The sequence below is a fragment of the Eucyclogobius newberryi genome, unplaced genomic scaffold, assembly GCF_026437365.1.
Source record: "Eucyclogobius newberryi isolate DKJ021-1_F unplaced genomic scaffold, fEucNew1.0.hap1 SCAF_7, whole genome shotgun sequence".
Taxonomy (NCBI): Eukaryota; Metazoa; Chordata; class Actinopteri; order Gobiiformes; family Gobiidae; genus Eucyclogobius; species Eucyclogobius newberryi.
This window is the reverse complement of record NW_027316389.1, coordinates 34196157-34210368: the sequence shown is the minus strand read 5'-3', so window position 1 is coordinate 34210368 and position 14212 is coordinate 34196157. Positions and strand designations below refer to the sequence as shown.

The following is a 14212-nucleotide window of genomic DNA, read 5'->3' as shown; positions in this document are numbered from 1 at the left end:
ATACTCATTTTTTAAAACATTTCATGAATGCGAGAACAAAATATTACAAGTTATATACAAAATATATAAATATGAATCTGAAAAATGGATTGAGCCAGGTTGAATTCTTGCTTAATTTTGTTCACATGGATACAAACACATTTACAGAGGGGATTTTGGACATTTTATTTAGTGAGGAAAGTAAATTTGCCTGAAAATGTGCATGCAAATTCAAATTGGGTGATTACATATTGAGTTAAAACTTAATTAGATATCAACAAATCCTTCTGTACGATTCGCCGAAAGGGTACAAATTGTAAATTTTGCTGTGTGTAGGTGAGACGTTAAGGGCTGATCTTTTTGTGTCTGTGGAAGGAAAATGCAACTGACGAGTGGAATTGCTTTAAATGACTAATAAAACATATAATGATGTAAAGATTGGACAGTTGCGTTTGTGTTGAGAGAGAAAACTGACCCAACATTTAAAAATATATAAATACATAAATAATGATAATCAATGCCTATAGCGCCTCACCTTACTTGCAAGGTTTAGTGCTATTGTTCTATCGTTCAAACATTCTATCCGAGCGCTCACCCTCCATCACATTGCCCGTTTGCTCTGCCACTCCTCCAGGAATCACTGCGGCGATGTAGGCCCCGATCTCTCCTCTGCTGCCTGGGATCTCCTTCCCGCCCACCACACGGATGCCCAGCCCATTGCCTGCACGGAAAACAGCTACTGAGCAGGCACGTTAAATCGCATGTTTAACTGTAGCGTGGAGCAGTACCTGAGACGCTGCAGTCCCTCTGGTCTCTCTGGAGCTTAATGCGGGCATGAGGGAAGGTATAAGGCACCAGCTTCATCTGTCAACAGATGTCACACAGCAAAGTTATGACAAACATTCATTTATTGAGTCAATGTTACGTAACAGTTACAAAAAAAAAAATCTCCTTTGCTTTATGTGCGTTTGATCCCTCCTTCTATGTCACGAGGGGTGTCAAGATTATAATAATTAATTAGATAATTGTGATTATTCAAGTCACAAAAAAAGGACAAAAAAATATGAATCGTGACAATTTTAGAAGCAGAATTAGGTATTTTTAGTCCAAAAATTAGACGTAAAGAAAAATAACATTTTATCTGGCTGTTATTGTGACATTTTACTTTATTTTGTCTTTCAGAAAGAATGTTGTCACAAACTTGAGGAACTGTAACATGTCAGACCACGGGACAGAAAGAAAATGAAAGATTTCACTGTTGTTTGGTCACAGTCTCAATAATCGTGAATAATCGTTAACTCGTGATGTCGGTGTAATCCCTCATTCGTCCAGGCGTGTTCCATTGTAGAAAAGGCTTCAGTTGTAGTCATCTGGACTCAGTTTGAAAAAATAGACGTTTCGACTCTCATCCAAGAGTCATTGTCAATAAAAGAATTTAGGTCGAGAACTCCGATATTTGTACTATTCTGTGGTAAGTCCAGCCCATTGGGAGGAGCCTTCCTGAAGTAGAAAGAGTTGTTTGTTTCAACAGAAACTTACCCTCTTTGTATCTACCGAGCCTATTCAACCCTTTAATGGGCTATTAGTCTCCCCTTTGTCTTTGTGAGACCCTGGCTCAACCACCCTGAGTACCTGATTAGCATCTAAATGTCCTGGTCCTGGTCCTCTACCTTTCCAGGGGTTCAGTAACCCATTATAAATAACAGGAAGATTGAACCTTAGCCCTCCACTTCTGTTTAAAGAAAGTTTTTCTTTTTTAACAAAAATAACTTCCTTAACTCCTCTTTCAAACCATCTTTTCTCCTGCTTAAAACCTTCACCTCACCGTCTTCAAACGAGTGATTAGAGGCTTCAAGATGGAGATGCACGGCACTCTGAGGTCCTGAACTTGTATTTCTTCTGTGCTGATAAAGCCTCTTGTGTAGAGGCTGTTTAGTCTCACCTATGTACCGTTCTTTACAGCTTTCTTCACTGCATTGGATCAAGTAAACTACATTGCTCTGTTTTTGAGTCGGATAGAAACACCCTTCCTTCTCTGTTCAGTTTCGCTTTTGTCCTGCTTCTTGGTTCTCTTCACTCTGTTGAAACAAACAACTCTTTCCACTTCAGGAAGGCTCTTCCCAATGGGCTGGACTTCCCACAGAATAGTATTAATATCGGAGTTCTCGACCTAAATTCTTTTATTGACAATGACTCTTGGATGAGAGTCGAAACGTCTAATTTTTCTAACTGAGTCCAGATGACTACAACTGAAGCTTTTTCTACAAGTTAAATCGTGATGTTTTTTCTCACAATAATCGTAATGCTAAACTTCGATATTGTGACGTCCCTATAGTATGACACATTTGGGGCCACATTGACATCAGTGCCTTGTAAAATATTCTCCTGTGGTTGGAGAGTGTGAAAAATAAAAGGTAAATCATGATACTTAAACCTAAGACAATCTGGAGTTTAAAGGCATAATTAATCCATGTGCTAGGTGTACATTTGTGGGCATGTTACACGTGATTTACTGTTGGGAATACGCATGTTATTTCAGCAGCAGGACTGATTTGTAAATGAGAGTAGCAACATATCAAGTTATATAGCTGCATCATTATTTTCATCACATTTGAATTGTTGTAAATTGACTTTATACAGTATTTTATTCGCGCTGATTTGAAAATAACACGTTTTTTTTTTTATCAATCTTTGTCATTAAAGCATTTCAAATCACAAGCAGATGCACGAATTGACCCATCCCGAGGAAAACGTGTGCACCTTTCTTTCCACTGTATTATCGAACGTTTAGCTTTCATAGTTGTGATAAATCAGGCAGCAGCGGCTCAGTGACTTCATTTGTATCTTCTCAGTGACTTCATTTGTATCTTCTCAGTGACTTCATTTGTATCTTCTCAGTGACTTCATTTGTATCTTCTCAGTGACTTCATTTGTATCTTCTCCACTTCAAATGTGTTGGCCAATATGCTCCATTTTGCATATTCATGTCGGTCAATGGAGCAAAACTCGTCCTGCTGCAGCTTTTTTAGTGACGCAAATGACGTCCGGTTTGATATACGAGGCCCACAGTGTATCATTTTGTGTAGGGCTGCAGCTAACAATAGTTTTAGCAGAAAAAGTGTTTAATTGGTCGACTTTTCAATCAAATTGTCATGTGTTTTAGACTCTGTCCAGTCCAGATAGCAATGATCAAATACGGTTATTTAGATTAATCTTTGCAGCCCTACGTTTTTATGACCTCACAAATACTTAATAACTACCTCCCGACCATTTGAATCTGGAACTGGACAAATCATATACAAAGAAAAAAACCTTTAAACCTCAAAACGCATTAAATAAACCTAGATTTGACCAAACAAATGTATATTTTAGATAGATAAAAACAGACTCCGCAGCACCAGCCGTAAAAGCCCACGAAGCACAAAATGTCACCTGTCGCCTGTCCACGTGCCCACTCTGCGAATGGCCTTCTCTGGGCTTATCAAACCAGTCCGTGTCCTCCCTCCTCAGATGGTACGCTACACAGAAACACAGGAGTTAGACACATGTTTGCGGCGTGGACGTGGCTCCAGCTCCTGCGGATGCACTGACTGTGGACAGTGAGTGACACATGGCACATTGAAACGTGTTTAGAGGTGGCATGCACTGGGACATGCACTTCTCTGTGGTGAGCGGTGCTGCTGATTTGGACACACCCAAACCTGGACCTGTGTGACACTTACACTTCGCATTGTTTTTCATAGTCCACTGAACAAACAAAATGCTGTGGATTGGACATGCCCCATAAGAATTACACAGAACGTTTTATGCTAAGTCTATATGAAGCTGTTTGTTTCTTTGTTGCTGTTTTTCTAGAAGGTCAGTCAACAAAATAAATGTTTGTCCAGGTTTTCTAATTGTTCACAGCTCACAATTGTGGGTGTTTGATGTAACTTTCATAAACCTAAAGTATTCTGCTGCAGTGCCCTCCAATAATAATGACTTCTGTAATTAAAAGTGTCCACTACTTGGTTATGGAAGTACATTTTTTGTTCATTTGATAGGTTGCAGGAATCAGCTTTATGGTAACTAAACACCTCGTTTCTGAAACTGTATAAACCGCTAAGTAAAACATTTCAACCATTTTCTCTATTTGAAAGGAGCCACAAAGAGCCATGAGCTCTGACTAAAAGAGTCACACATCCCTCTCAGTCCATGACAGGCCATGGGTCATGTCAATGCTCACGCTAATCCTAATGTATAGGCATAATAAATATTGATAATAATAAGTATTCTACAAAAATATCAAGTAGTCTTCATTTTACATTTTTTATATTTTACGTTTTAATAAAAGTTAGTATTACCCCAGATCAAAGAGAAGATGCAGAAGTTTAAACACTGGATTCAGCAACAAAAGAGAGACTCATGTGAGGCTCATTCTGCTGTGAACACATGGCAACATCAATCACCTGGCCATCGTGGACAATGTTTTTGTAATCAAGAATAAGTCAGCATTATAATCGTTATCTGTAAAAACTATAGTCCTATTTGACTCCATTTCCCTTGTATTTGGGGACAAACAGGTCATGTTTAATCACTTAAATGTTTTTTTTGGTTGAATGAAAACAACAGTGTTATGGACATCAGTCACCACATTCCTAGTTAGCCTCCACAATGCTTTTAAACTCTAAACTAAAAATGGGAAATGTACTTCCAAAACCGCAGCAGGCCTTGAAGTGGGCGGGGCTGTCGAGCTCCGTCTAAGTGAACGGCGCTGCGTTGCTTAAATACCGTGTACTTGTGTAATAGAGTAGAGACTGTGTGGATGTATGCATATTCTCACATTAGCTGAGCATGACGACACAGAAAACACACCATATCTATCTGCAGCTGTGAACATGAGCACTCAGAATGATATGCCTAGAGTTGATCACTGCGATGTGTCTACTCATTCCAGAATGATGCAAAACTCAGGCCGCTACAGCGTAATGTGATCCACTGAATGATACGAGAGTCGTTCAAATGGGTGGGCTGCTGCTACTGAGGAGGAATGGCATGTTTGGTGCACCACGGACGTATGGCTCATTCCTGGGGGAGTGGTCATGGAGGCGTCCTATGGCACTACGTGGGATGCCGGCTCACCTTCTATGTTCCAGTTTGGGCCTCCAGCTGGGATACAAAATTCAATGCGTTTTTTCAGTAATGTGTTCAGCATTCGGTTCAAAAGTTGGAGCTAGACTTTTACAAAACTACAAAAGCCAGACTGAAAGCAAACTACCACTACAGAGGTGGGACTCAAGTAAAGATTGTCTTACTAGTTGAAAAATGTTTGAACCAAATAGTTGTTGTAAAAGTGTTGAGTGTTTAGTGTATTTGCAATTTTACAAAACTACTACTAAGATGCAAAACTGCAAACATGAATACAGTACATGAGGTAAACTGGCTGAACGTGGTATATTAAGCTTATATGTCTATTACATCTAAACTACTTAAATGTCCTTCATATTTATTAATTTATGTAATCTAACTATCTCTTAAACGTTCTCAATTCAAGATAGATAAACTGAATCCAAGTAACTTTAACAGATATTACTTTGTGTTATTGAATATCATCATCCTATCAAAGTACTAAACATTATTATGTAGCTTTAACTTGAGTAAAATAATCATTTTTATCACTCAAGTAAAGTACAAATTTAGGGTTGAGAATCAAAATGGTGTCAGTCCAAAAGTGGGCCTTGGTAAAAAAAAATTAAAAAAAGTTTCAAAGTATATTCATCTAGACAACATATTTGAAATAAACGTAGGCATAAGTTTGAGAAGCAAGAACGTATAAAGCCCTGAGCTGCAGTGGCCGCGCCTCGAGGGAGTTCCAGCTCAAACTTGCCCTGCACTTGTTTACTCGTTACTAAAGGAGACATATATATTGTTCACGTACTTAGCATTGAACTATAACTATAATAAGTAGCTCATCATTTTAAATATCGCTCATTGTAAATCACAATAACGACAGAAAATGGCATTGTAATAAAAAACAGGATCATTGACTTCCTGTTCTACAGAACTGATAAGCCCCGCCTCTTCATAGTTGAAGTTTATTTTTGAACTCTGTATGTGTCTCTCAAAATTTGTTTTTTTCAAACTATTGTAATTAAATACAGTGATGTGGGCGGGGATAGGGGGCAGGTTAGAATAGGGTTTTTTCTGAGCACACTTTCAGGACAAAACAGGATTACTCAACTGTGCAGGAAGAAATCTAAATACAACTTTGACTAAACTAATGAGGAGGAAACAAGGTTAAAGACTCAGAAACATAGATTTTGCATTATCCGTCCCCTTTCATTCGGGGGTTGTTCTCTCCATGCTCTGTTCAACTAGGCTCTTGTTTATCCAACAAGTAAACTCCTTTAGCGAAGGACTATTCTAGCTAAGAAGAGTATCAATTCTAGCTTCTCAGACCAGTACCTTCAGATTGAAAATGACCTGCAGAAGGGAAGTCTTAATTTCAAAACATTTGTCCAAATGTCTAACATTGAAACTTTTTATACCATGGTGTGATTCTTTGGGCAAAATGTTTATCATTTTGAAAATATTCTTATTGATAGTGGAGTTTGTTTGGTTTATTAGCAATAAATATTGAGGTTTTCATATCTCTTATAAATGAATCATAATTTCTCCAAGACCGTTCAGATTCTCAGTCCTCAAATTTTGAAAATGTACTGATGAAATTAAAGCTGCAGTGTGCTGTTTTTGAGTGGACGGCCGCCACCTTCATGTCTCCATTGCCTGGATATATATATATATATATATATATATATATATATATATATATATATATATATATACTTGTTGAACATTCCAGGAGATTCCAGGAAAAGCAATGGAGACAAGCAGGTATAGGGACACGCCACCGAAAAAGTTACGCAGTGCACCTTTAAGCAAGTACAATTTCAATCAACTACTTGAGTACAAAAATCCTGTTACCTTCCACCTCTGGCTGTGTAGCACTACTGTTTACTACCACATGCACTAAAAGCACTACTCTTCTATCCACATGCTGCTAATATTAGACTTGCAGACCACTACGATACTAAGAAATTCAAATGAATACTGATATTTGAATTTACTTCATGTTTGAACTTAAACTACGTATGGAATACTCTACCGTGTCTGATACTCTCATGAAAGATTCTGCCATCGTCTCTGTGAAAAACGACCATGGGCTCACCTAGCACTGGAATCAAGGCACATGGACATTTTATATGGAGTCATTTGATCTAATATCGAATAATAAAGTTGCATTGAAAATAAAAAAGGCTAACTCTGTACCAAGCATTTAAAACTACTGTTTTCGTAACCAAAGTGCATGACGTGAAATCGGTCTGTTTTTAGAGGAGTATTTTGTAAATGGGAATCTATGACATACTGTTAATAACAAATAAAGTTTAAATTAAATAGTGGTCAAATGCATAGACTGGTGTACTCCTTGACAGCATTGTTACCGCTATATCAGAATTAAGATTTTTATAATTTCCTCCAAAACATATTTGAATGGACTACAAACTTAAATACTGTCTTTACATTGCAGAAAATAATATCAATAGAATAAAATTGTTCTAATATTGATGGCAGTTTTACTACCTACCTATAATGGAGCAGTGTAATCCCAGTGTATGTAGGGCTCTTTGCATTTAAGTGTGAAATAAAGCTTTATGTCTTCCCTCTAAACAATTGATCAGCCCAAGCCAAATATTAAGCACCGCTGGAAATTTGAGGATTAAAAGTGCAAATCTCGGCCTTATAGTTTGAGCGGTGCAGAAGACACTTAACATGGTATTATACAATGATGTGTTATGGTTAAAAAGACTATCCTTGCTTCAGTACTTAAAGGGACTCACATGCTTTTTCCACACAAATGTATTATATATATATATAAGCAGCTCTGAAAATGAGCTGCATCTAATTACAATTATTTTATTCTCTGTGAAGCAGGAAGTGCGCAATTAGCATGCTAATGTTTACCTTGATTATTTTCATATTACTGAGATAATTATAATTAATTCCATGAATGTACACTAATAGATAGCATATATGTAATGATCATAAATGATTTAAATAATTGCATTTTAAATTTGACTGCCTATTCAAACCCTGGAGTACACTGGCTGTAAATCAAATATTAACTACTGTATTTCATAGATCCCTTTTAACAGAATACACACCTAATATCATTTCCCTAGTATTTCTTGTATCTCCTTATGAATAATAAGTGATAACTCAAAATTCATCTTTCCATCTTATGTTGTTTTTGTTTGTTTTGTATCTACAGGAGCCTATTGGAACAATGCCAATCCAGCTTGTGATGCAGATGGAGATTTTACAACGTACATGTCAGTATTTGTTGTCAATCACTTTGGAACATGGAAATCTCACGCGACAATGAGACGTCCACAGCAACATTGAGCAAGCAAAAAACACACACTTTATTACAGATGGAAATGGACAGCATGCAGGGTGCAAAAAGATAAATACATAGAGAAGACATAAAGACACTGAATACACATACAAAGAAGACACATTATAGAAGCTACAAGGGCTAAAAGTCTTACTAAAGGTCCTATACTGTGCATTGTTCTGGGCCTTTCAAATACTTTTAAACACAGGAACATTCACATCCTAGTTATGCCTGTACATACAACACACTCATGTTGAAACAGAGGCCTCATGAACAGAAGTCAGGTATTTTAAATAAAGCTAATAAACAGAAGTTGTTAGCTAATAAAAAGAAATGCTTCAAGCTATCAATACAGGCTAATGGTATGTTGATGAAACAAAATAAACTGCAGGTATATTTATCTTAAAGCAACAATAAAAAAATAAAAAAAAGTTTAGTTTAGCATAATATAGGACCTTTAAATATATGCTAGCTCAGTAGTAGTTGTTTATGCAGGAGTAAACAGGAAGCACAGACTGAAAGCATGACACAGCAACAATGCAGAAGGAAACTGCCTCCTGTCTGTCACAAGGGCCTGGGGACTTCTTTAAAAGAGAACATATTTTCTTATGACCTACTTCTCAGACAGACACTGTTGGGTAGGTGTAAGTTGTTGAGAAAGATTAAACGGATTTAAGACATCGTGCTCTTGAAAGCATTATTTACCGCTTGAGTATTTAAAGTGTTTACAGTCTAAGGCACTTGTCCATTATATCACGCTCAAACACATTGCTTCAACAATGTAGTATTTACATGATTGTTAATTGTCCATTTTAACACCAACCTACTGTAAAATCTAGTTAGAAAAATAACATAATGTAAATTCAATTAGTGATTGTTTTGCACTCTGGCTGCATTGCATTTTAATTATTCAAAGATAAAACATAGTGAAATAGAAAAGCATGCGACAAGAATCACAGAACAAACATGGTTAGTGGCATACATAAACTCAAAATGAGGAGTATTATGGATTGTTATCAAAAACATACGAAAGAAAATGCGTGCAAACATCTAAAAGACATTTATCATCAAAGACAAAGAGCAAACAAGAAGAAGAAAACACAGTTAACACAATCCATCAGAAGACCAGTGAGCGTACGCATGCATGACAGGCACGTCCACAGAGTCGAGCTGCTGCAGAAACAGCCTCCATTTACCTTCACTGTCAGACATAGCGCCCTGTAAGTCGTCCATGATGAATGCGATGTCACGGTCATAGCCGCGAGTGCGAGACTCCTCCCTCATGTGCTGCTGCACCTCCGGCAGAGAGTGGCTCGACCCAAACTGGTCCCTGGAGTCTGCCGAGATGGGAGGCAGAGGTCCGGCCGAGGCCCGGGCCATGCCCATGGGTTGCCCCACTGGGCTCAGGGGGCTTTCCTCCTCTGAGTTCTGAGCCACTATGGGGATGCGCCCCCTACTCTGGCTGATGGATAAACTGGTTGGTTTGGTTCTGGCGACCCCAGGGGCAAACGCTGCGTCCAGGACATCCCCTTCTGGCTTGAGTCGGAGTGAGGAGCTGGACAGGTCACGCTTGATGGACAGGTCCAAGCCGTACACTGAAGAGGGGCGGGAGGATGGCCTTGAGGCGGGGCGGGAGCGCGAACCACTAGGATACGTGCCATCCATAGTTGTGCCCAGTCCCATACTCTGTCCTAGGTTAAGGGAACCGGCCAGGTTTGCGCCCAGGGTCGATCCCAAATACTTCTGCTGCTCCGCCAGGTTCTTCCTCAGACCAAAGGTTATTTCATCTTGAAGCAGCCTGGCCCGAGCTGCCAGGTTGGTCACAGAAGAGGCCCCTGATCCCATGTAGCTTGCATAGTCAGGCTCCAAATCCCTACTTTCTTGGATCGGGGAACATTTACTGATGGCTTTTGGGTCTATCAAGGCCTTTTTGTTTTTCATTTGTTTTTGGTAAAGTACTGCTCCGGGGAGCTGTTTTGCCGCCTGTTTTTCAAGAGTAAGTCTGCCAATGCTGTATTTCTCACCTTTTGGGAAGTGACGAAAACTGGGGTCGCTATGGAGATACTGAGGCAGGCCCAGGCCTGTGAGATGCTCCAATCCTTCTGTCCCTCTCCTAAACTCCTGCTTTATCTGCTGCTTCAGCAGCTTCAGCTCATAAGGCTCTTCCATGGTGTCCTCGTCCCCTTTGCTATAGCCTTGGAGTCGCGATGAGCCTAAGAAATCAGCCATCTCGAGAGAGGAAAAGATAGAAAAAAATATGTTAGATGCATAAACTGATTAATTTAATACAGGAGACTGTTGACTCATTAATTAGGTAATTCAATTTGCCCAAATCATGAAAATAATAACTATAATACCAAAACCATTTTTTAAAGCATAAACACTTTCCTTACCTCTGCTGTGCGCCTCACTTCTGCTGCCCTGAGTAGTCGGTCCGCCTTGGATAGCTCCTTGTCTGGCAGACTGAAGCCAGAGCTCCCCATGCCACTGGAGGCTTTGGTGAGCTCCCCTATGTCCTCTATTAGCACATAGTTCCTGGCATTGTGATGATCTATATCGGCATAAAAGGAATCAGCAGAGATGCTCGACATGGGACTAGACGCCATGCTCCTCTCTTCCAGTCCAAGTCTCAAGTCCAGACTGGCAAACTTATTCCCCAGGGGCGCCACTCCATACCCGCTCTCCGAGGAGGTGGGTACGATGAGCAGGGGCTGATTGCGCATGACTTCATAGTTGGTAGCCATCTTGGGCTCCAGGTCGGACAAGTTGGTCTGTCGCTGCTTTCCCTGTTGCAGCAGCAGAGCATGTTGGTAACTGCTGGGCTGGGCCTGGGAGAGTGACAGCGTGGGGACGTTCTGATAAGGAGAAACTTGTTGGTGGTATAACGACTGCTGCTGGTAGAGACCTTGCTGGGTGAAGTGGCTGGTGGTCTGGGTTTGGGGCACATACTGGGCGTAGTGAGAGTAAGGGCTTGTGAGAGTGTTGTACTGAGAGTCGGCCTCTGTCTGCGGGGGAATGAACTGGTCGAATTCAGACTGAGGAGCGGTCCGCGGGCGCTCCAAACCTTCGCCTCTCTCCTCTCTGATGTTGCTGACCTCGCTATCCGACATGTAATCTCGCTCCTCGGCCACGCCTTGGAGATAGGCCCTTTCTCTCTTCTCGCGTTCCTTCAGCAAAACCTCCTTGCGTCGGTTGATACCCATCTCCAGGTACCTAAAAAGACCAGAAAAGTTATTATTCAACAATTGAAAGATTCAAATTGAACACGGCAAACCTCAATATTTCCAACTTTTCACACTCAGTACCTTAGACAATGTTTAAGTGAGGGAGGGACCCACTGAATGATGTCATGGCCGCCTTTTACCTCTAAAACTATTAATGAAGGTGAGTTATGCAAAGGAGATAAATGACACATTAAAAATACCTCTTTTCATTCCAATACACAGGAGAATGCATATATACACAGATGAACTTGTATGTCTGGTATGTAACGAGTGTTGTCCTTACAGAATCAAAATAAAAATGTCAATATTTTAGACACTTTTAACTCGTTGTTTTTTTTCCCTTTAGTTTCACTTTTAAAGACACATCAGGCATGAATGTGTATATTAATTGCACACATTTGAGACATACATAAATCTGAAATTGGATAGAGCCAGGTTTAAATTTGCTTATTTTTTTCGTTCTGGAAATTAAAAAAAATATTTTGCCTCATTGTTTTAATTAAATTATCAATAAACCCTTCTGTGCTGCCCCCAAAAATAAATAAATAATAATAATACATGAAAAAGAAATTCACAAGAACGACAAAAAAAGGATTTTCTCTTTTCCTCTTACCGTAATTTGGCATCAATCTCTTTTTCCTCTTCATCGAGCTCAGCTTGTTTCTTGCGCAGTTTGGAGGATTCTCTCTCCACCAGATCAAGTTCCTTGTCAATATCTTGTAAGATCTTAGCCCGGGCCATCGTTGTACTTCTTGCCAGTCTTCTTCTAGCAGAGTTTGTGCTGTAGCCCGACCGCCCTGACACCGACTCCTCCTCTGGTGGTGGATCCGGCAGGGTTCTTTTCACTTTCTTACCTGTGCTAGATGGAGAACCTCGACCCTAGGAAGGAAGCATTTTATTACTAATCTCAAAAATAGCATCCATTATTGATCAAATACAACTTTTTACTCACGGAATAGCCATCTCCATAGTACCCCATCCTATCGTCAGTTGTTGGACTAAGGGATTTGGGATCAGATAGAGACTTCTGGCCAGGCTTCAGTGACCGCGGACCAGAGGAAAATCGGTTGGGGTCAGCCATCAGCATTCTCTGCCCTCCAAGCGACTTCTCCGGCGACACGGGTGAGACAGATCCGTAGAATACTTTGGACTTGCATTGTCCATCCGCTGTAAGATGCGTGCTGTATCCCACCTCAATTGGTTGCTGCCTGTCAGTTTGACAGCTCAGACTCCCGCCTCTCTGGGAGTTCTCGGGTGCGGAGATATGCTTAATGATTTCGACTTTAGTGTCCAAAACAGGCCGCTTTATTGACCCGGAATGATCAGTTTGGACAGAAATCTCAGCAACTGTCTGTATAGCTATACTTGAGACTTTTGAACCATGTCTTCCCTCGCTGCTATGCTTTCGCGAACGGCGGCGGGATTTTGTTGGAGTATCCCAGTCATCTTCGTCGTCTGTCGGAGGCGAACTGTCTGAGGTTCTCTTAGTCTTAGTTTTTCTTCTTCCTAAACTGGTAGTTGCTTGCTTTTCCGAATCTTCATCATCTGTGTGCACTCCACTATCAATAATCTTTTTACCTCTGTCCTGGTCAGCCTGAAGCTTTTTGGTGTTAAGCTGTTCTTGACTTCCCTGTAACTGTACCCCTACAACTGGAGTTGAGGACTCATCTTTCACAGGCCAGTACTGACCGCTATCCCCTACACCTGCGTATTTGGCTTCAAGTAGATGAGCCGTGTTGGTGCCGTAATGCTCGTCTAGCTGCCGCTGAAGCTGAAGTTGGAGCTGTTGAATCTGCTGTAGCTGCTCTTTCTGTTGGGCATACGTTTCCTGCTGAGCCACCATATGAGCATGGTGTTCCTCCTCTTGCTGCAGAAGAAGTTGTTGTTTTAAAGACTGCAGTTCTTCAAGTTCTCTTTGCACCATCAATTGCTCATGTTCTCTATAACGCTGAATTTCCTGCCTCTCCCACTCAAGCTCTTCGGCTAGACATATCTGTTTAAGCTTTTCGAGTTCAAGGAATTCTCTTTCCATTTGGTACTGGGCCATTTTGGTGCTGTCTAACCCTGGGAATATTGGAGAGGTAGCAAGGGCATCCAGAGAAGCAGCAATAGCTTCTAGTGTGGAGTCCGAATACATCTCTTGATAGCCTGTCATTATGTCAGCCAGTGCGGTTGGTAAAAGTTCCTTGGGCAGCCCTGTGTCGTAAGGAACAATCTGTCCCGGATCCGTTGTGGGGATTAATTGGTAAGGGACTAATGCCTGATTCTGGTTTGTGGAGATTGGGCTGTGGGTTGTGCTAAATATGGAACCTGGCTGAGTGGTAATAGCATAGGTTGATGGAACTGGAGTAGCAACTGAGGTATAGACCATTCCATCAGAAGTTCTTAAAGCACTATTTATACCAAAGCCAGCTGAAGGACTTTGACCATACGGTGAAGTTGCTATTCCAGGATAAGTTCCAGTAGCTTTGCTAGTGTAGTCCAAGGGTTTACCTGTCACATTAAGGAAGGCACATTAGAATTTTGAAAACATGAATGCAGTGACTAAAATGTATGCAGGCTTTGGGTACAACAT

The 14212-nt window shown here is 40.5% G+C and overlaps 1 protein-coding gene across 1 annotated transcript in view; it reads right to left on the bottom strand.

Annotated features, from left to right (window-relative positions):
* The window catches only part of pclob (piccolo presynaptic cytomatrix protein b), a 135947-nt gene that overhangs the window by 47587 nt on the left and 74148 nt on the right, over positions 1 to 14212 (bottom strand). Inside the window, exons 19-26 of the mRNA XM_072434450.1 lie at positions 12590 to 14130; positions 12251 to 12516; positions 10807 to 11626; positions 9610 to 10642; positions 5101 to 5127; positions 3412 to 3497; positions 768 to 843; positions 575 to 700 (exon numbers count right to left, since the gene is read on the bottom strand). Of these exons, the coding sequence (XP_072290551.1) occupies positions 575 to 700; positions 768 to 843; positions 3412 to 3497; positions 5101 to 5127; positions 9610 to 10642; positions 10807 to 11626; positions 12251 to 12516; positions 12590 to 14130 (3975 nt within the window). The remainder of the gene's footprint in view (positions 1 to 574; positions 701 to 767; positions 844 to 3411; positions 3498 to 5100; positions 5128 to 9609; positions 10643 to 10806; positions 11627 to 12250; positions 12517 to 12589; positions 14131 to 14212) is intronic.